At 44.2% G+C, this 23,175-nt stretch overlaps 1 protein-coding gene across 2 annotated transcripts in view; it reads left to right on the top strand.

The window, feature by feature from the left end:
* Positions 1-23,175, top strand: part of EBF2 (EBF transcription factor 2) — a 269,896-nt gene that overhangs the window by 202,192 nt on the left and 44,529 nt on the right. For both annotated transcript variants that reach the window (XM_053366518.1, XM_053366517.1), the window contains exons 8-10: positions 7,438-7,555; positions 16,301-16,431; positions 17,972-18,098. In XM_053366518.1, coding sequence (XP_053222493.1) covers positions 7,438-7,555; positions 16,301-16,431; positions 17,972-18,098 — 376 coding nt within the window. The remainder of the gene's footprint in view (positions 1-7,437; positions 7,556-16,300; positions 16,432-17,971; positions 18,099-23,175) is intronic.

Here is a 23,175-nt window from a genome sequence, read left to right on the forward strand (position 1 = left end):
GTTTGGACAAATACATGGAAAACAAGGCTATCAATGCCTTGTAGCCCCAATGACTATGCTCCTCCTTCAGCAACAGAGGTAGTATGCTGAGGAGCACAAGTGGGAAAGCACTGTTGTGCTAATGTCTTGCTTCCAGGATTCCCATAAGCATCTAGTGAGAATGGGGTGCTGGACTAAATGAGCCTTTGGTCTGATCCACCAGGAGATTCTTCTTACATGTGTATAGGATTGCAGCCTTTGACGTTACTTTAGCCATATGGCAGTTACGGCTCCCATGCAGCTAGAGGCAACATTAAAGAGCCCCCTTTTCACAACCATAAGGGGTAAAACCTTTTTAAAAAAGTAAAGAAAATTTGATTTTGAGGTGGGAGGAAATAAAAGATGTCTGCTTTTCAGGTAAAATAATTCTGTCTGATTATAACCAACACTAGCCCAGTCAATTGCAAAGGAGCTTTTTCCGCTGCCCCATCCTTAACCCCATCTTGTTGTCTTCTGTAAGCTTAAAGACTTAGGTTTCACTCCTGAAAATCTGCTCCCTTCCTCAAAACACTGGGATAGGAGAATGCTGGTAAAACCATTTCCTGTCATTACAGTGTAGACCTGTAATTTGCAAAGGAGCTCCCCATTCCCCCTGCTGATCCTGGATTTTTTACATTTGATAGAGGTGTACGTTTCAGTTTTGCAAAGCTGTTCCCTTTCCTCTACTCCTCTTCCCAACTTTAGCCTCTTCCTTCTATGGGAAGCTTAGAGATATAGTTTCACTTTTAGCAGATGCTTTTCTGCAGGGATGGTGTTTATAAAAGAAAAAAAAATCTGGTTCACCAAGGCACCATGAAGGGCTTCACCATCCCTGACTTGCTTTGGACAAACCCAACATCTCTAATAGGCATATCACCTTAACTCAGGATTCAGGATTAGCTTTAGAAAGCCATTCCACTTCTGAGTGGGATGGTGTTGTGGTTGGATCACGTGGCCTCCACACACATCGGGGGCCGGCGAAGCCCCGCGACATGGCCCCCGGCCAGCCAATCCAGCCTGCCGGGGGTGTGGCTTACCCCCCCCCCTTTTAAACCACAGAGCGGCAAGGGGATCTCCCTCTTCTTCCAGCTTCCACAGATCTGCCGCCCTCTTGCCCTCTTTTCATGCACTGACTATATTGGCCTTGCTATGGACCTTGGTTGGTCGCCGTTGAGGGGCCTGGTAGGAATTTTCCACTTGGCAAATTGGCACTGGCCATTTGGTTTTCACCTACCTCGTAGCAATTGTCACAACTCTGTAAGGTTTGGTGGTTAGGCATTGGTAAAACCTTGTTCAGGGGAGGGGAGGTGTGGCCATCACCTGCCCCTCCATACTAAAGGGTATTCTGTTAAAAGAATCCAAGGGGCGTGGTCTCTGTCCGAAGCCCAGACGGTGGCTAGGGCCATGGCACGACCCCTATCGGTGACCCTGGGGAAGATCCTAGTTGATGTGCACCAGCAGGGCTCCCCCTACTGCTGGTAAACCCTTGTGAGACTTCCTGCAGGTGGGCAGGAGTCAGATATAGTCAGTTCAATTTCAATGCCTAAGCCAATACCGTTCACATTCTGTAACCAATAAAGTTGTGGCCTAAATTTTGCCCATTAACCTAAAATATGGTGTCCATGTGTTATTATTCAACATGATGTGGGGGCATGGGTTCTTGATACACAACAAAATCCTCTGGAACCTGAGGTTGTTCTGTTTTGATTTCTGCACACTGTGGAGACTGTTGTACCTGCAGAGTTTGCCACAGGAGTAATTTCTTTCTATTTCTTCTGCCTCCCCTCTGCACATTGATCAAACAAAGCCTCTCCTCCTCACAGAGGGGAGGTATTGTGAGCGGGAACTGTTCCCGAGGCAGCAGGGGGGCATGTTCAGCCCCCTGCGTCATCTCCCGGCTGCCGCGCTGCCCCCTTGGCTGGCCAGCCAATTGGGCTGGTCTGGGGGAGGGGCTTAGCTGCATTCAAGCGCCTGTGGCAGCCTCCGCGCCTCATTCAGCCCTCGGAAGACGACGGATCAAGACCCCTGGAAGAGCTCGTCATCTTCGGCTGGTTGGGAGTGCGTAGGCAGTGTGAGCCAGGAGGAACAATGGTGGAATTGAACTAAGGAAAATAATAATAATAGTAATAATAATAATAATAATAATAATAATAATAATAATAATAATAATACCCTGCCCATCTGACTGGGTTTCCCCAGCCACTCTTGGAGAATCTATTCATTGTATGGTTCTGCATCTCAAAATGGAGGTGTAGAACTGGAAAATGTGCCAGATAAGACAACCACAGTTATAGTGACAGGAGGGGCTTGATTGAGGTCCTTAACTTTATGCACAGTGGAGAGAAAGTGACTTGAGAGAGCTTTCTCTCATAATATTAGAATTCAGGGCACTGGCGGAGGAAGAGGAGTGGGGGGAGCACACCGCCCCCGGCAACGCGATCCCCAGGGTGCCATTGGGGCTCCCCCCCCCCCGTGCTGGGCATCACACCCCCGCAGGTGGCGCCCTCCCAGGGGCGCACCACATCCCTACAGGCAGCGTGCTCCGCCCCGGGACGTGCACCAGCCCCACCCTCGCCTGCTCTCTGCCACTGATTCAGGGTCATGCAATGAAACTGACTGGAAGGCGATAGACAAGCTGAATAATAATAATAATATTATAATAATTTATTATTTGTACCCCGCCCATCTGGCTGGGTTTCCCCAGCCACTCTGGGCGGCTTCAATAGAAACCAAAAATACACTAAAATATCACACATTAAAAACTTCCCTGAACAGGGCTGCCTTCAGATGTCTTCTGAATGTCAGGTAGTTGTTTATCGCTATGACATCTGATGGGAGGGCATTCCACAGGGTGGGCGCCACTACCAAAAGGCCCTCTGCCTGGTTCCCTGTAGCTTTGCTTCTCGCAATGAGAGAACCGCCAGAAGGCCCTCAGCGCTGGACCTCAGCGTCTGGGCAGAACGATGGGGGTGGAGACACTCCTTCAGGTATACTGGGCCGAGGCCGTTTAGGGCTTTAAAGGTCAACACCAGCACTTTGAATTGTGCTCGGAAATGTACTGGGAGCCAATGTAGGTCTTTCAAGACCGGTGTTATGTGGTCTCGGCGGCCGCCCCCAGTCATCAGTCTAGCTGCCGCATTCTGGATTAGTTGTAGTTTCCGAGTCACCTTCAAAGGTAGCGCCACGTAGAGCGCATTGCAGTAGTCCAAGTGGGAGATAACTAGAGCATGCACCACTCAGTCCGCGGGCAGGTAGGGTTTCAGCCTGCATACCAGATGGAGCTGGTAAACACCTGCCCTGGACACAGAATTGATCTGTGCCTCCATGGACAGCTGTGAGTCCAAAATGACTCCCAGGCTGCGCACCTGGTCCTTCAGGGGCACAGTTACCCTATTAAGGACTAGTGAGTCCTCCACACCAACCCACCCCCTTTCCCCCAAAACAGTACTTCTGTCTTGTCAGGATTCAACTTCAATCCATTAGCTGCCATCCATCCTCCAACCGCCTCCAGGCACTCACACAGGACCTTCACCACCTTCACTGGTTGTGATTTGAAAGAGAGGTAGAGCTGGGTATCATCTGCATATTGATGGACTTCTTCACACAGTACTATGGAATTCACTGCCAGAAGATGTAATTCACATCTTCACCAAATATTTAAAGCAATGTAAAGCATTTGGCTCCCCTCCATCCAAAAATCGTAGGAGTTGTATTTTTTTTGAGGGTGTTGAGAATTGTAGCTCTGTGAGGGGTACACAACAATTTCCAGGATTCCTTTGGGAAAGACGTGATTTAAATTTGCTTTAAATATCTGGTGTGGATGTGACCATAGTGACAGCCACTAACATAGATGGCTTTAAAAAGAGATTTGATAAATTCATGGAGGATGACAATGGATATGCAGCTCCCTTCCAGGTCAGAGGCTCTGAAAGTTGGAGAACTTGGTGGAAGAGGACTTTTGCTCCTGTCCTCTGACTGTGGGCTTCCCAGAGGCATCTGGTTGTTCTTTAGCAAGAAGATACCTGCTGTGTAATAGAATGCATGTCAGTAGAATCATATATTAATGGTTGCACTCATGTACAAATTGCAGCAAGTCAGTGAGAGGGGCAATATAAGCCCTTGTTCATACATTGTTTGCCAGCAAAACTGGCAAGAGGGATATTACAGAGAATGTCTAACTGTTTGTGACTGAATCCCAGATGGGGTGTAGTGGGTTAGAGTGTTGGACTAAGCCCCAAGAGACTGGGGCTCAAATCTCCACTCAGCCATCAAGCTCACTGCGTGATTATTTGGGTCACAGTCAAGTTCACTGGTGCATTTCATTTTTGGTTATTCATAAATTTTTGGTGTGGGGCTTGCAGTGTTTACTTGCAAATGTTCAGGAGCTTTCAGATATTCATTGTTGTTGCTGTTACTACTGCTGCTACTTCATTTCAATTTAGCCATGCTGTAACCAATAACACTCAACGAAAGAGCAGCAAAACTAGTACATGTTTGATCCAGGCATGCATCATTCATATATGACTACTCTCATCATATGATTTGTGCTTTGGAATAAATTCCAGCTTACAAAAACACCCTGAGAATTATGTTCTGATTCTTGACCAAAACAAGCTTACCAGACACCCTTTAGAAAGGGTGTACTTTATGTAACTTGATGACTTCATCCTGCTGAATTGCAAGGTGAGCTGTTATGTGCCCCTTGCTTGCACATTTAAGATCTTTAATGCACTGGGTGTTCTTTAATAAATACAGGAGTAGCCAAAAGTCTTAAGAGCATTACAAAAGCTCTGCTGGATCAGATCAAAGGTCCTTCTAGTCCAGCAATCTTTTTCTCCACAGTGGCTAGCTGCTAGCAGCTTCCAGCAAGCTCCTCAGCAGGGCACAAAGGCGATACCCTCCCCCTGCTGTTTAAGGGCTTGGCATGTGCTGACTCTCATGCTAGCTAACATCATAGGGGCTTCCCCTCATGTCCCTCAGTGATGCTCTCATTGCTCAGAGCAAGTGCTTCAATTTCTTATTGTCCCAGTTTTAAATTTAGTCCTCCACATTTCCACGTCAGTTTGCAATTTACATTTTTAAAAGTCCTCTGGAAAATTGTCAGTATTTTTGTCTGACTTTCTCCTATACAGTTGATATCTGCAAATACCTACATTTCTGCAAAGAAATTTCTACTAACGTAATACATTTCTGTATGTTCTTTACAGTAATATGCACATGTACTGTATACACATGCTTTTAGTATGTGCATATTTGTACATCTTGCTTTGGCAGGCGACTGTTTTGCAAACTTTGGATAGGTGTGAGTTTTGAAGGATCATAGACTCGTAGAATCATAGAGCTGGAAGGGACCATGAGACCATCCAGTCCACTGCCCCCTACAGTGCAGCAATCCTTTGCCCAGTGTGGGGCACGTATTCTAACAATGGTTATTGTTTCAGAAAGTTCACCTTTGAATATGCCCCTGGTTCTACTGGTACTATTTCTGTCCTCAAAACAGCCCTGTGAGGTGGGCTAGGTAGAGAAAAAACACTGGGGCCAATATCACCCAGTGTGCAGCATAGATAAATAGGGGTTTGAATTGAGGTATTCCGGGTTCTACTGGGATGCGGCTGGCGCTGTGGTCTAAACCACAGAGCCTAGGGCTTGCCGATCAGAAGGTTGGCAGTTCGAATCCCCACGACGGGGTGAGCTCCCATTGCTCGGTCCCTGCTCCTGCCAACTTAGCAGTTCAAAAGCACGTCAAAGTGCAAGTAGATAAATAGGTATCACTCCGGCGGGAAGGTAAACGGCATTTATATGCACTGCTCTGGTTTTGCCAAAAGCCACTTAGTCATGCTGGCCACATGACCCGGAAGCTGTCTGCGGATAAATGCCGGCTCCCTCGGCCAGTAAAGCAAGATGAGCGCCGCAACCCCAGAGTCGTCCGCGACTCGACCTAACAGTCAGGGGCTTACCCCTTTATCTTTACCTATTCTGGGTTCTAATCTAATTATCTACAACCTCCTCTAACTGAAGGCTAACCTCCAAGTAGGTAAGTCCCTCTGCCTCTGCTGTGAGTTTCCATTCCTTTAGTTATGTTTACTACAGCTGTGGGAGTTCTCTGTTTGCTGGAGCCTGACTTTTTGCCAGTGCTGCATTTGTAAGGGCCAGCTTGTCTGTTCTATTGATTTTCAAAGCTTGATTGGTATTCCATGCTTAGGTGATTTGGGAAAATGTACACAGAGTCCTTGACTTCATAGGCAAATGCCTTTTAAATATGATGTTCCATAATGCTTACAGGTGCAGTATTGCTGATGGCTGCACTACCCAGGTGTGCATTGAGAAATGGACTTGCTTTGCATAGTACTTCTTTAGACTGTTCAAAAATGCATGGAGGGGCAGTGGGTTTATTATTTACTTACTATTTCTTCCATAAAATTTCTACACTGCTTCAGTGTAAAAAAACAAACGAAGCATCCAAGCAGTTTGCAAAAAAATGAAATAATGAAAAAAATTACAACAATACTTTAAAAAACAGTACTTTAAAACATGCAAAAAATACTAAAACAGATTAAAATTAAAAACAACTTTCTAAGCATCTGGGTAGGTTTGTCTAAACAATAATGTTTTTACCTGGCACTGAAAAGTATGCTTATTGTCCATCCCATCCACATCACCAATGACTACATGTTAACAGGCTCTGTATATTGTAACTTGCATGTAAAGTAGGATACTTTAAGTAAAAGAGGCAGTGCACCCAAGCAGGACTTTTCCCACTGACTTCCCCCAGTAACTGGTATCCTGGATTACGGACCTTGCTTTCTCCTGAATACTCAGTAGTGCATAGAGCTTGTATGCGCATAAGCTCTGTGATCAATAGATGGCACAGTCCCATCCACCCATCTTTGGGGAAGTGCTGTGCTGTGCAGAAGGTCCCGGGTTCAATAGCTGGCATCTCCAGGTAGGAGAGGGAGGGACTCGTATCTGAATAGCTCAGTTGGTTAGAGTGGTGCTGAAACCCCAGAGAACCATTGCCAGTCAATGTAGACAGAACTGAACGAGATGGACCAGTGCTCTGACTGACAAGGCTTCTTTTTATATTCGTATGTGTTCAAAATAGGGCCTTTTAGGATGTCTGAAAAGAGTTTGTGATACTTTCTGATATAGGAAATGAAATTTAAGGCCATTTGCAGTTCGCTGGCATATTACGATGCCAAGACCCAAGGAGTCTTCCAGTTCTTAGGATGCTTTGCTAAATGAAATTAATGCAAGGCAGAAAGATCTTGTCCCTCAATGAAGGAATAAGCCCCGCAGGACACAATTTCATTTTGCCAAATAGAATAGAATTTTAAACTCAGCTGATTAATTAATGCATCAAACATGGATCTCTGAAAGTAATTTGTCTGCCTTGTCTTCCCCTGCCTTTTTAATACGCAGGTTGTGTTATCAACAACAGTGAATGTCGATGGGCACGTACTGGCGGTATCTGACAACATGTTTGTTCACAACAACTCAAAACACGGACGGAGGGCGAGAAGGCTTGATCCGTCTGAAGGTATGGCCCTTTATCTGGGGTGGCGATGGGGAAGGAAAGGGAAGTATTGTCCAAAATATGTCACATAATCAAGGTGGAGAGAAATCAGCAGTGTGTGCAAGACGAAGAAGGAATGCAAATGCTATTTACCAGGGAGACACCTGATTTTCTGGTAATTGTCCCTAAAGCTATTTTACCCCTCTTTTCCTTTTGAAAATATTTAAAAGTCTCTTTTAAAAATTGTGTTGCCATGGACAGCTGGAGTTACCAATCGTCAACCCTTCCTCACTCCCCTCTGTGCCTTCAAACATTAACAATGCAATCCTATGCAGAGCAAGCATAGCCTTTTTACTTACTCTCGGGCACCTCAATGGTTCTTAATTCCAAGAAAACCTGCACAGGGTTGTGTTTTAAATCCCCGATTGGAGGCATGGTGGCTGCACTCTATCTTTACTGAAAATCTAAATGTGCACACATAAGTACTAGGTCTCACTCATCCCAACTGGAAAGGTCATTTTTGAATTGTTGCTTGCAAATTTATATTTCTCCTATTTTGGGGCAAGAAACCCTTTTCAGCCAGAGGGTTGCAATCCCTTCTGGACAACCATCCAACGACCACCTCCCAGTGGTGAGTGGGGCAAAAAGCAAAAGAGGGCAGAGCAACAAATGTAGAAGTTATTTTCGGACAGTAGGCTGGTTTCTACACAAACTCACACACTCCTTGGTATCCTCCATCCAGATGAGCAAATTAAGGCAAGGAATAGCTTGCATCCCAAGGAAATCTATTCCATTAATATCACATGTTAGCTTGGCCCTCCTCTGTAGTGCGTAGTTGAGCAATTAGTTTGGCTAATTTACTAATGTTGCTAAGATCTGAAGGGAAAAGCATCTGCTTTCCATGCAGAAGATCCCAGGTCTAGGCCCTGGCATCTCCAGGCAGGGATGGAAGAAATCCTAGTCTGAAATCCTCGACAGCCACTGACAGTATAGACAATACTGAGCTAGGTGGACCAATGGTCTGATTAAATATAAGGGAAAGACCATAACTTGAATACAGAAAATTCCAGCTTCAATCCCTGCTATCTCCTCATATGACTGGGAGAAAGCCTGATCTGATATCCTGGAACGCCTCTGCCAGTCAGTGTACTGCTCTGGATGGACCAATCAGTGTATTATGACAGTTCACCATGTTCCCATCAGCTTATGGATTACCTTGCTTTCATAAGGAGGCAACCCTTGTGAGGGAGATCAGCAACCCTGCATAACGTCTAAAGCTGACCAACCCTTTTGTATCATTAAAATCTGGCGGTCTCACTCTGCATTCCAGTTGCTTCTTCAGGACAGAGCAGCTGAGAGGCAATGTGCTAAATATTCCACAAAAGAATTTCAGACTTGGTTGCTCAGCTGGGCTTGACTTGATTTTGAGCAAATCAAGCAACATGACATCTTAGTTAAACAGAAATGTAACAGCACAAGATGTGTATGAAAAAGTGTCAGCCGTTCCCTTAAACAAACTGCGGGAAACGTAACAATGCGCAGAAGGGAACTGACACTAATTGATTTTCGTTTGTTTGGCTAAGCGAGGAATCACCATCGTCTGCAGGCTGTATTTTCAAGCAATTACAAATCACTGGATCTGCTAAGCTTCAAATTGGATAATCACCTACACTCTTGCCAGCCCCATTCTGGCACCAGTTAAAAATAACTAGAGAAGCCCCTCTTGGCCCTGTCCTTGCAGCTAGTGAAAGTGAGAAGACTTTGTGACGTTACGAGAAGAGACAAGTTAGTCTATTATTTCATTAGGGTGTTTTGTTGCGTCCCTCCCTTTTAAAATGTGCCCTGCATCAACCTAAAGGAGAATTAATGAACTGGAAGAAAATGATTGAATCAGTAAAGAATTCGGAGCAGTGTTAATTCTCCCCCAGCGGGCAGTGAAATGGTAGAAGGAAACTCCCAAGATTCCAAAGCTAGGAAGCCTTCCAGTTTTTCCTTGACTGATTGAATGTGATTGACTGGCTGTTCAAAGGAGTCTCGTATTTTTGGAGCCCTGCCAAAGCTCCCTTCCACCTCTGACCTTGTCAACATTGGGAATGGAGTGATGGATTGACTTTGGTTATGGACTGGAAAACCATATTGGGATCTTGATGGGATGTATAGTCCAGAGGCCCTGAACGTATGAAAGAGGTTGGAGGGAGGGGGAGGGAGTGTGTGTGTGTGTGTGTGTGTGTGTGTGTGTGTGTAGAGGGAAATACCCTATCCTATGAAAGCCAGAAATTCTTAAAATAAATTTTATTACCTATGATCTATTTATTACATTTGTATACAGCTCTTCAGTTTATATTCCCCTGGATGGCTTGGGGGGGAAGGGGGGGGTTAACACAGTCATTAAAATGTAAATACACCAGGGACAAAATACAAGATGTAAAATGTAGATATCTCTTGCAGTAATACTGGGATGAATGCAGGATTTTTTTTATTGTTTTTTACTTATGCAAACCATTAATAAACCCAGCCTATTGATACTTACTTGTTTTTATTATTTTTAAAAATTATATTGCACCATCAAATTCCCTGGGGTTTCCCAGAGTTGAACCTGCTTCTGAGTAGACACGGATAGGATTGCACTCTCACATGCTTAAGAATGCAATGCTAAGCACACTTACTAGGAAGTCACACCTATAGCAGGACTTGCTTCCAAGCAAATATGTACAGGACTACAGTGAAAATGCTTAATATAAATGTTGTGTATTGTTATTAGCCTGTCGACACTGATGCTTATATATTTTCACTTGGTGCTGCCTTATGCTGGTTCAAGACCACTGATGCATCTAATCAATGACTATCAGTTTTGACTGGCAGCTGACTCTCAGGGCTCTCAGGCAGGGGTTTCTCACCATCCTGCTACCTGAGCTCTTTTAACTCAAGATGCCATGAAGGAGCCTGGGACATCCCACATGCAAAACATGTGACCTACCGCTGAGCTAATTCATACTTCATTGCAGCTGGCTCTGTTGGCTGCCCACCCCCACCCCTCCAGTCGGACAGATATTAACATTTTTTGGACTGGTGCAAGGCAACATGATTCCCCAGCCATCACCTTACCAGCATCAGAAGTTTAACTTCTAGCAGGGAATGTACAAAGTTATTCTGCAATGAATATCCTGCACACTCACTAGAAGGGCATATCTGAACTAGGGATGGGGGTCAGAATCCACTTTGCTTCTCATTTTGACATGAATCTACCTCATCCACACTTCCTGAAACAATATACATATGTAAATACAGCTCTCCTTCAAAATTCATCCTCCTCCAAAATTTGCAATGCTATTCCCCAACCAGAAAATGCATTCTAAAACTGAATTTTTGCAAGGACTGTTTTTCTTAAGAACAATAATAACAATGCAAACTGATGCATTCTCAAGATGGAGGGTGAGGGAACAGCCGCAGTCGCCTGCGGTTCCTGCGCAATGTTTGCCATCTTGCCAAAGGTTGCAGGCAGCTTTACCTGCAGCAATTGCATGTTGATTGCCCTCTTAAAAGACAAAGTCCAGCAACTGGAGGAACGTGTAGCTACGCTCCAAAGAATTAGAGAGCTGGAGCTCTTCTTGGAAGCAACAGAGCACACCGTCTCCACCAAGGAGGAGACAGGGGACTCCCCTGAGAAGGAGGCTAGTTCACCAACACAGGAGCCAGATATATGGAGAAACGGGACTCAAAGAAGTAGGAGGCCCAGGGTTCGCTCTGATTGTTTAGAAATACACAATCGCTTTGAGGTCCTCTCCCCTAGCATGGAAGATGAAGAGCAGACTCCATTTGAGGATCTCTCCCTCATTACAGTCGATCAGGTATATGAAAACGAGCAGCAAAGTCAGTCCTCAGGGAATGTGCAGGCGACCTTGGAACGGACAGCTCACGGAAGAACCCCGACCAGACCTAAGAGGAGGCGTGTAGTGGTGATAGGGGATTCCCTACTGAGGGGAACAGAAGCAGTGATCTGTGGGCCTGACAAAATGTCTCGGGAAGATCAAAAGAGATTACGAGGCTCTGGGCAGGAAATTAAAGCAATTAAATGCACAAATTGTCATCTCATCTGTCCTCCCAGTTGAACGACGTGGCCCAGGGAGAGAGGGAAAAATAGTGGAAGTGAACAACTGGCTTCGCAAATGGTGTAAACAGGAACGGTTTGGATTCTTAGATCATGGACTGCAGTTTCTTGAAGATGGGCTTCTGGCAAGCGATGGGCTGCACCTCACAACGGTTGAGAGGAATGTTTTTGCCAAAAATCTCAGAAACCTCATCAGGAGGGCTTTAAACTGACTAATGTGGGGGAGGGAGACAGTGCTCCTGAAGGTAGGAGTCTATCAATTGATGAAGATGATCATCCAAATGTCATAGACCGAATGGAGCAAACAGCACGCAGACCTAGTGGTGGGAGGAAAAAATCCTTAAATAAGAGACACAGGGGAATGATTAATGGACTTCAATGTCTGTACACTAATGCGCAAAGCATGGGAAATAAACAAGATGAGCTTCAGCTCTTGGTACAGCAAACTAAATATGACATAATAGGCATCACTGAAACCTGGTGGGATAAGTCCCACGATTGGAATGTAATAATGGAGGGATACAATCTATTTCAGAGAAACAGACCAGACAAGAAAGGAGGAGGAGTGGCGTTATATGTCAGGGATGTGTATACCTGTGAAGAGATCCAAGATTTAGAACCTCAAAGCCAAAGTGAGAGCATTTGGGTCAAAATTAAGGGAGAGAAGAATAACAGTGACCTCATTGTGGGAGTTTACTATAGATCCCCAAGCCAAACGGAGGACATAGATGATGCCTTCCTGGAACAGATGGCCAAGCATGCAAAAGGAAGGGAGATAGTAGTAATGGGGGACTTCAATTACCCGGATATTTGTTGGATGTCAAACTCAGCCAAGAGCATAAGGTCAAACAGATTCCTCACTGGCCTTGCAGACAACTTCATTGTCCAGAAAGTGGGAGAAGCAACAAGAGGAACAGCCATTTTAGATCTGGTCCTAACCAATGTTGATGACCTGGTTAGTGGGGTAGAAGTGGAAGGATCATTAGGCGCGAGTGATCATGCTCTTCTGAAGTTTACTATACAGCGGAAAGGAGCAGCCAAGCATACTAGGACTCAATTTCTTGACTTTAAGAAAGCCGACTTCATAAAACTTAGGGAAGCGCTGGGTGAGATCCCATGGACAGTAATACTAAAAGGAAAGGGAGTTCATGATGGCTGGGAGTTTGTTAAAAGCACAACTTCAGGCAATACCAATGAGACGGAAACATGGAAGGTGCCTAAAGAAGCCAGGGTGGCTATCTAAAGAACTTTTAACTGAGTTAAGATTAAAAAAGGATGTGTACAAAAAATGGAAAAGGGGGGAAATCACCAAAGAGGAATTCAAACAAATAGCCAGCACATGTAGACACAAAGCCAGAAAAGCTAAAGCACAGAATGAACTCAGGCTTGCTAGAGAGGTTAAAAGCAACAAAAAAGGCTTTTATGGGTATGTTCGTAGCAAAAGGAAGAACAAAGAAACAGTGGGGTCACTCAGAGGAGAAGATGGTGAAATGCAAACAGGGGACACAGAAAGGGCTGAACTCCTCAATGCCTTCTTTGCCTCAGTCTTCTCCGATAAAGAAAACAATGCCCGACCTGAAGAATTTGGAGCAAATGATTCAGCAGAGGAAACACAGCCCAGAATAACTAAGGAGATAGTACAAGAATACTTGGCTAGTTTAGATGTATTCAAGTCTCCAGGGCCAGATGAACTACATCCAAGAGTATTAAAAGAACTGGCAGATGTGATCTCAGAACCACTGGCAGTCATCTTTGAGAATTCCTGGAGAACAGGCGAAGTCCCGGCAGACTGGAGGAGGGCAAATGTTGTCCCTATTTTCAAAAAGGGGAAAAGAGAGGACCGAAATAATTACCGCCCAGTCAGTCTGACATCAATACCAGGGAAGATTCTGGAGCAGATCATTAAGCAAACAGTCTGTGAGCACCTAGAAAGGAATGCTGTGATCACCAATAGTCAGCATGGATTTCTGAAAAATAAGTCATGTCAGACTAACCTGATCTCGTTTTTTGACAGAATTACAAGCCTGGTAGATGAAGGGAATGCAGTGGATGTAGCCTACCTTGATTTCAGCAAGGCATTTGACAAGGTGCCCCATGATATTCTTGTAAAGAAGCTGGTAAAATGCGGTCTTGACTTTGCTACCACTCAGTGGATTTGTAACTGGCTAACTGACCGAAGGCAAAAGGTGCTCATCAATGGTTCCTCTTCATCCTGGAGAAGAGTGACTAGTGGGGTGCCACAGGGTTCTGTCTTGGGCCCGGTCTTATTCAACATCTTTATCAACGACTTGGATGATGGACTCAAGGGCATCCTGATCAAATTTGCAGATGACACCAAACTGGGAGGGGTGGCTAACACCCCAGAGGACAGGATCACACTTCAAAACGACCTTGACAGATTAGAGAACTGGGCCAAAACAAACAAGATGAATTTTAACAGGGAGAAATGTAAAGTATTGCACTTGGGCAAAAAAAATGAGAGGCACAAATACAAGATGGGTGACACCTGGCTTGAGAGCACTACATGTGAAAAGGATCTAGGAGTCTTGGTTGACCACAAACTTGACATGAGCCAACAGTGTGACGCGGCAGCTAAAAAAGCCAATGCAATTCTGGGCTGCATCAATAGGAGTATAGCATCTAGATCAAGGGAAGTAATAGTGCCACTGTATTCTGCTCTGGTCAGACCTCACCTGGAGTACTGTGTCCAGTTCTGGGCACCACAGTTCAAGAAGGACACTGACAAACTGAAACATGTCCAGAGGAGGGCAACCAAAATGGTCAAAGGCCTGGAAACGATGCCTTATGAGGAACAGCTAAGGGAGCTGGGCATGTTTAGCCTGGAGAAGAGGAGGCTAAGGGGAGATATGATAGCCATGTTCAAATATATAAAAGGATGTCACATAGAGGAGGGAGAAAGGTTGTTTTCTGCTGCTCCAGAGAAGCGGACACGGAGCAATGGATCCAAACTACAAGAAAGAAGATTCCACCTAAACATTAGGAAGAACTTCCTGACAGTAAGAGCTGTTCGACAGTGGAATTTGCTGCCAAGGAGTGTGGTGGAGTCTCCTTCTTTGGAGGTCTTTAAGCAGAGGCTTGACAACCATATGTCAGGAGTGCTCTGATGGTGTTTCCTGCTTGGCAGGGGGTTGGACTCGATGGCCCTTGTGGTCTCTTCCAACTCTATGATTCTATTCTATGATTCTATGAATAGAAGCTGAGAGAAACAGAGTTGGCCATCCCTAGTAAGAGCATAAAAACACAAGACAAGACCTGCTGTATCCCATTTTCTAGAGTGGTCAACCAGATGCATTCATGAAATGAAATCCATAGTTAAACTATGTGCCCTGTGAAGAAAAGGCTTTGTTTTGTGTGTCCTGAATTTCCCACCACATTGTGTGACCCCTGCAAGGCTGGCCCAGGACATTTTGCTGCTTGAGGCAAAGGAGAAGGTTGTGCCCTTCTCCCCATCCCATATGCAGAAGCTGAGTGGACTGTCAGTTGAATGGTGATGAAAGAGCATCCTCCATCACACCTGAGATGACATGCTGGATTAGAGAGCACAAGGCAGGGCAGCTTGGAAGCATAGGGCCACATGTGTGGCACAACAGAGGGGAAAGCGCACACGCACACGCACACACACACACACACACACACACACACCTGCTCATCCACTGCCCTAGTGGTGGGGCTGACCCTGACTCCAGGTTCGAGTATTAATTAAGAGAGAGGCAGAAAAAATGTCTCTTCATTCACTTTCTCAATGATGCATCATTTTATGTATACACACCCTTGCCTCCCACCCCCCACCCCAAATCCAGAAGCCCAGATGTTTTCATAGGGGAGTTTTTCTCCAGCTCCTTAATATTTTGTGTTGCCCTTTTCTTCCCCACGGTGAATTTGTACCCTAGATTTGTATGAAAGCATTGCAATTTTATTTCCAGTTCTTTTTTTACTGATGCCTTACATGAGATTCATCTGTTTCACAGGCTAGGGATGTCTAAGGGATAATTCTCAGCACCCACACCAGACTTCAATTCCCAGAATTCATTAGGGATGCCATAAGAGTGTAGAACCAATATATTTTTGTAGTCTGGATTTGCTGCAATTGAATGATAGCAAGTGAACTTTTTAGGATAGCAAAGAAGAATGTAGACGTTCTCCAGAATCCACAGAGTTTATATCTATGTTATAAAAGCCCAGGGGAGAAAATGTTAACTTTTCTGAAGTTTCTGGCAATAGAACGATTGTTATTTAACCCAACTTTCACTGCTAATATTTACTTTGCTGTTCTCCAGATGTTGTAGGACTCTTTCTCCCATTAATCATAGCCAACATGGCTAGTAGCCAGGGGAACATCTGGCCCTCTGAATGTTGCTGGACTATGAGTCCCATCATCCCTGACTCCCACAGACCCATGATGGCTGGGGATGATGGGAGATGGAGTCCAATAACATCTGGAAGTTCCAAAGGTTTTAACCCCTGGAGTAAACAATACTGGCTGCAATCGGTATGTCAGCTTTATATTGTAACAAAATGGAGATGGCTGGAATCCCAGGGAAGGCTCAAAACTCTTGGTGCAATAAAGCTATTAATCTTTGCTAGAAAAGCGGCTCTGATGTCTCTTTTTGCCTTCCCTTCCCCTTTCTCCTATCCTGTAGCCACTCCCTGCATCAAAGCAATTAGCCCAAGTGAAGGCTGGACCACAGGTGGAGCAATGGTTATCATTATAGGAGACAACTTCTTTGATGGGCTACAGGTCGTATTTGGGACGATGCTGGTATGGAGTGAGGTAGGTCAGCGTGCTTTCTGGTTATTGCTTGCCAAGCTATCCTTCTGAAAGAGCTAAGGTAGCTTGCATTGGTTCTACCGTATTGGCCTGAATATAAGCTGCACTCCCCCCCCCCCAAATTCTGACCGTGAAAAGTTAAAGTGTGGCTTAAATTCACGACCTTACAAAAATTGGCTTTTACAATATTGCTGCTGAAACAGACATACTCTAAAACAGAGCGGGTGTGAGTGCCTGCGGAATTTTAAGGGAGCAGCTTATATTTATTTGGATATTGTCTCTCCCCCCCCCGAATTTTAAAGGTGTGGCTTATATTCAGACCCATATGATATTAATCATTTCTTAAGTGGTAAAATTCAATGGGTTGCTAACAGAGAGAGAATATCCATTTTTTGTACGATTTTGTACAGTGCACCCCCAGTGTTTCATGATGGGCACCAAGACAAGTTGCTTCCCACCCACGCACCCTCCATGCCATGCCTGAAATGGCAGAACAGTTTGCCCACCCCCAGGGAAATTCAGACAGTCCTAGACAAATCCCACCAACAATAGCTTTTTTGGGCAGGGTTTTGTCAACATGGCCACACTTGTGCATTAGCTCCATAGAAGGGATGCGAGGGGGAGGCACAAAGGTGCTGAAAACTGTCACAAATTGTATATACAAAATTTGGAAATGCAAAATAGAACTAGTGAGGACATTTAGTGGATTGGTTCCTCTTCTGAAACAAAACCAGGTAATTCAGAACTTTTTTGATCAGGCTTCACATATATAAAACGTTGACCCAAATTATTCAGTACTTAAAACAAAAAGTACTAGAGATGGAGTAAAATTAGTTCAGTCCACATTTTAATGCAGACCTACTTACCTTCCTGCACTAAGACGTAAACTGAAACACGGCTGAGCTTCCCAAGTCACTTCTCTGAAATTTGTAGTCCAGTTCCTTATGCAAAAATACACACCAAATAGCATATATTAAAGAACACTTGCACACAAAAAGCATATATTAGTGAAATATGCATCTTAGAAAAAAATAATTTAAGAAAATGTATTATATATGGCAAATTGTTTTAGAATGCATATATTAGACAAAATCACATGCAAAAATGGATACTAGGAGAAATGTGAAAATTCATACAAATTGTTCAGACTTTTTTTTTTAAAAAAGCAAATTTATGTGGAAATGGGGCAAACTCATCTTAAGATTGGATAAAATGATAAACTGAAATGAACAGATTTGTGCATCCCACCTTCATCATTAGCCTGAGTAAATAAAGGTGTGTGTTTTGCCCGCTGACCTGGAGAATTTTTTATGTAGAAAAGGCCTGGGGAACCTTTGGCTCTCTGGATGTTGTTGGACTACAACTCCCACCATCTCTGACTATTGGCCATGGTGGCTGGAGATGATGGGATTTGGAGTCCCACAGAGCTTGGAGGGTCAGCAGATCTCCAGCCCTGTTCTAGCAGCACAAACTGAGACTGGTGAAGGGTCCTGTGGAAATGCTTCACCACTGTTACTTCTTTTCTCTCCTTGAATCTTCCCAGCTGATCACCCCTCACGCCATCCGTGTCCAGACGCCCCCTCGTCACATCCCTGGTGTCGTTGAAGTAACATTATCATATAAATCCAAGCAGTTTTGCAAAGGAGCCCCTGGTAGATTTATTTATACAGGTATGTGAAAACTGTGTATCACAAAGGACTAAGTCCAGGTGACCTATTTGTTCTAAATTACTAAAGTGTAAAGTTGTGTTGAAAATGGATCTTTTGGGGGGCAGGAGCAAAATGTAGCTTTTTGTTTCAAAATTGACACTTTTCTTTTCTTTTGCTTTTTTTGCTCTTTCCCAACATTTGCACTGGTTGCCTCCCACCCCACCCACTGGTCATATTTAGTTGTCCTGAGATCTCACATTGAAGTATCAAAATAAACAACAGACCATGAGGAAGGACCAGCATCAGCACCCAGTGTCCTTGGACAGTTGTTGAGGCCCCAGCACCAGAGCAGGGCCTCTGACACCTGTCCACCTGTCCTTCACACCCCCTGCATCATTTCCCAGCCCAACACTATGACTAACACTGCGTAGTGGTATCGCGCTGCCATCCCAATGTAACTTAGCTCAGGGGCATTGTGGGGAAATGTAAATGGTGACTAGATACAGCCAGAAATCTCCGCTTGGAGCACAGCTCTTGGTAGAGGTGCTGCTGCTGCTGCTGCCATTTCCCCATGAACCCCACATAGCTGGAGTTGGAGCTGTCACTAGAGTTTTTTGTATTTCTCATGAGTAATAATGATACAAACTAAATGTAGGCCTAATTTATTTTGCCTAGAGTGGTCCACCTATGCCTGGGCTGTATCATTTTGGACTGCAGCTGTGGGATCCCCCGCTTGTACCTTTCTGCATTTCTTTCAGTAACAGTAGAGTTTTGTGGCAGAATGGATTGTGCCAGCACTACTGAGTTTGAACCATTTCAGAGCACACTGATCCAGTAGTATACTCTCGGGCGGGTATTGGCTCTAGGTATACTCCACATTATATATATATATATATATATATATATATATATATATATATATAGACACACACACACACACACATTATATACAAACACACAATTTATATACAGTCATACCTCGGGTTACAGATGCTTCAGGTTGCATTTTTTTGGGTTACGGACTGCCAAAACCCAGAAGTACCGGAACGGGCGGTCACACATGTGCAGAAGCACAGAATTGCAACCCGCATGTGCACAGATGTGCCACTGCAGGTTGCGAACACTGCAGGTTGCGAATGTGCATCCCGCACGGATCACGTTCGCAACCCGAGCATCCACTGTACAGCTATGTCATAAACACACACATATATAAGTGGTTTACACCAACCATACTTATATAAAATATTTAAAAACATGTAAAAAAAATAAAACCAGAGATTACCAGCTATTAAGGAAATACATTTTCTTAATTGCCTGCATGAACTTGGTGGCACAGAAAAGTTTTCGGCAGGCATTTAAACCTTAAAACAGAAGGTGCCTGCTAGATCTCTGTTGACAGAGCATTCCACAGGACTGGCCCAATGACACTAAAAGCTCGGATTCTTGTTTCTGTCAAATGAGCCTCACCAACTTGCAGCGCAACCAATGACATTTCTGCGGATGGTCTCAGTCAGGGGTCAGCAATTTTTTTCAGCAGGGGGCCGGTCCACTGTCCCTCAGACCTTGTAGGGAGCCAGACTATATTTTGAAGGGGGGGAAAGAACAAATTCCTATGCCCCACAAATAACCCAGAGATGCATTTTAAATAAAAGGACACATTCTACTCATGTAAAAACACGCTGATTTCTGGACCATCCGCGTGCCTGATTTAGAATGAGATTGGGCCGCATCTGGCCCCCCAGGCCTTAGTTTGCCTACCCATGGTCTCAGTGATTGTGCTGGGCTATAAGGGTTCAGGTAGAACCCTGTAACCCTGGACCTAAGTTGTTGAGAACTTTGTAAATTAAATCAAAGTTAACAACTGGGAACTGCCATAGCAGGAGAACCAGATGAAATTGATAAAAGGCACTCTTTGCCACAACAGGCAAGCCTCATTATCAGCTGATGCGTTTCACAGAGGCATCAGGCTGGCCACTGGAGGAGGAAACCAGGTGCTTGATAGATACAACAATCTGATCCAGCAGAATTCTTAATACTCATAATAGCAGATAATATTTTTGGTTTTTCATATAGAAAATATGGGTGTAAATAGAAGTTCTGCACAAGCGGATTCTGCTTATATTTGAATAAGCCCCAAGTGTTGCGAAGGAAACTTTGTTCAGAAGTCTAGAACTAGCTCCACAAAGACACTCACATGTCCCCTTCCTGAGACCCTGGAAAGCCACTGCCAGTCAGTGCTGAGTTAGATGGACCAATGGTCTGACCCAGTATAAGGCAGCTTCCCATGTTCCTACATGTCTTGAATGGGAACCAATTCCCATGTTAGAATGTAAGAAAATAAAAAGAACTTGCTGGGTCAGGCCAGTGGTCCATTCTGTTCTCTCAGCAGCCTATGGGAAGCTGTGAAGTAGGACTTGAACAGAATTCTCCCCACTTGTGGTTCTCAGAATCTGAAAATTCAGAGGCATACTGCCTCCAACAGTGGAGTTAGAACATAGCCATTGTGGCTAGTACCATGATAATCTTACGCTAATCCTCTTTTAAAACCATCCTAAATTGGTGGACTTGACTGCCTGTTGTGGGAGCAAATTCATAACTGTGTCTTGTGGGTGTCTCAACTCTTCTTCCCACACAAACCTTCCTTGTATCTTTTGGTTCCCTCCCCTGCACTATGGGCTCCCCACTTTCTGTTTGAAGTGTGGCTTCAGTGCCCCAAGTGAGGCTGCTGCCAGGAACGGATAATCCATCTATCCAAACAGTGAGCCAGTCCCACTGCTGCTGTTTGACCATACAGAAGAACATAGATATCCAAGGAAATAGTGAAAGATGATTTTCAGATCCATCCAGAAGGGAAAGGTTGTTTTGCTGCTTTATGCTAGAAGATGCTCCATAAAATTAGTGATGGGAGGAGGGAGAATCAAGCAATTTCTCAGTCTCTCTATCTAAGTAGATCATGACAAGCAAAGCGATAAACACAACTATTAAGTACAGCTGCACCTGGTGTAAGCAATTCCCCCAGCTCATTTTGGCTGGTAGTAGAATTGTTGAAAGAAAAACACAGAACAATAAAATAAGAACTTCCAAGCTGCACAATTAACCCAGGGTGTTGTTGTTTTTCTTGCCTCCAATCACTATATTAGTGGTGTTCAAAGTCTGTTTTGATCATGGTACAGATCGTTCCTTTTTCTCAGCTTTCACGGGTGAATCTATACATAGTCCTGGATAATATGCAATACTTCCTATATGAAATCAACAATTTAAGTCAAAACAATGGCTGGAGTAAAAATCAAATTGGGGTAGGGAAGTGGGAATAATTTCTTTAAAAAGTAACATTTGAAATTTAAAATGGTTCCCTTGGGGTCTAACCCTGCCATCAATAAGCTATAGGTACAGCAGTTGTCTTGCACATATTTAATTCATGGCAAGACTGAAGGGTCAGCTTTCAAAATGTGATGTTATAATTTTTGCATTCTGAGCAGGCAATCCATGTGTGTGTGTGTGTGTGTGTGTGTGTGTGTACGTATGTGTGAATTAGGTATAAGCCAACTTCACCAGTTCATTTCTTTTTGGGGTGGCCATAGCTCAGTGGAAGAGCATTTGCTTGGCATGTAACAGGTCCCTAGTTCAATACTGGGCATCTCCAGGTAGGACTGGATAACCCCTACATGAAATCCTGGAAAGCTGATACCATTCAGCGTAGACAATGGCTGAGCCAACTGGACCAATGGAATGACTCAATAAAAGGCACCTTCTATGTTTATTGTTCTGTGGATTCCCTCTGTCTGGCATCCAGCTCCTCCTGAATTTATTTATTTAATCCACCAGTCTTTCTTCCAGCAGTGATAGTTTTCTTTTCTTTTTTGTGGTGTTTTATCACTGTGCACAACTGAACCAGTAAAACAACACAAATAAATAATCTTGATGCAACCTTGCATCCAAAACAGCATTTCTCCAATGTGTGCAAAACTGTGACAAATTCCACATACAAAGTGCTCTGTACCACATTTGAGGAGGATGGGGGTATGGAACAGTTCAAATTTGGAAACAGGATCAGGTAATAATTCAGATCTCAGAATAATTGTCAAATTGATGCTCAGTTTCCACTTAATCCCCTACAAGGTACTAGGAATCAAGTCCAATTAAACCCAATGATATGTCTGAGTAATCATGGTTAGAAATCAAACTCAAATATTAAATTCGTTCTCATCTCTTAGAAACTGCTTCTAATTGTGTTATACTTTGAGCCATTCTTCCTTATTAGGAATAAGATGGATCCAAGTCTTTGATTGGATTTGTACCGTGATCAGCACCAGAGTGGAAGGGGAGTCAATAAGTCAATAGCAGTTTTGATGTCAGAATCAGGTTCCTATCAAGATCCCTCCCAAGGGAACTGGCCGTGAAGGCAGAGACTGAATCCGGTGTTCCTATTAGTAAGCAGGTGGAGAGATGATAAAGCAGGGATTTTCGGAGCTCAGGTTGCAACTGCTAAAGATCTGAGGAGAAGACTTCAATATTTAATACAAAATCCAATATTCATTCCATGTTCAAACTGATTAGGCATTAGCTGAACAAGAACAGCACTGAGACAGCTTGTTTGAAGAGGAGAGAGCCATAAACTGTTAAAAAGACAACCATAAAAATTAAAGATAAATTCCAAGGGTAAATCTAAATGTCACAGTGGGAGCTGTTATCGGCATGCATATGTTCCCCATAATGGGTATTTATAATAGGTTACGGCAAAGTATGTCATACTAGCAATGCTGTAGTTAAGAATCTGTCAGCAGTTCCTCTCTGAGTGTTATCACTCACAATGCTGCTGCAAAGCAATCACCCAGCTGATTGTGGTGCCAAGGCTGTGTTTATTGTTTTGAGCTTCTCCCCGCTTCCCTCTACCCACTCTATAAGGGGGGGGGGAGTCTCCCAGTAGCTGAAAAGGTTTAGAAACCTATCCATGGAGGTTTGCGGAAATGGGTTGATTTTTGGCACCCTGCTTTGGGCTTGAAAACACTAAAGGCACACAAGAGTGGGATGGAGCCAGTCAAAAGCTGCAGTCCTCATCCCACTTATCTGGGGGTCAGGATGCTGGAGAATTCTGATG

The sequence above is a fragment of the Podarcis raffonei genome, chromosome 15 (genome assembly GCF_027172205.1).
Source record: "Podarcis raffonei isolate rPodRaf1 chromosome 15, rPodRaf1.pri, whole genome shotgun sequence".
NCBI lineage: Eukaryota > Metazoa > Chordata > Lepidosauria > Squamata > Lacertidae > Podarcis > Podarcis raffonei.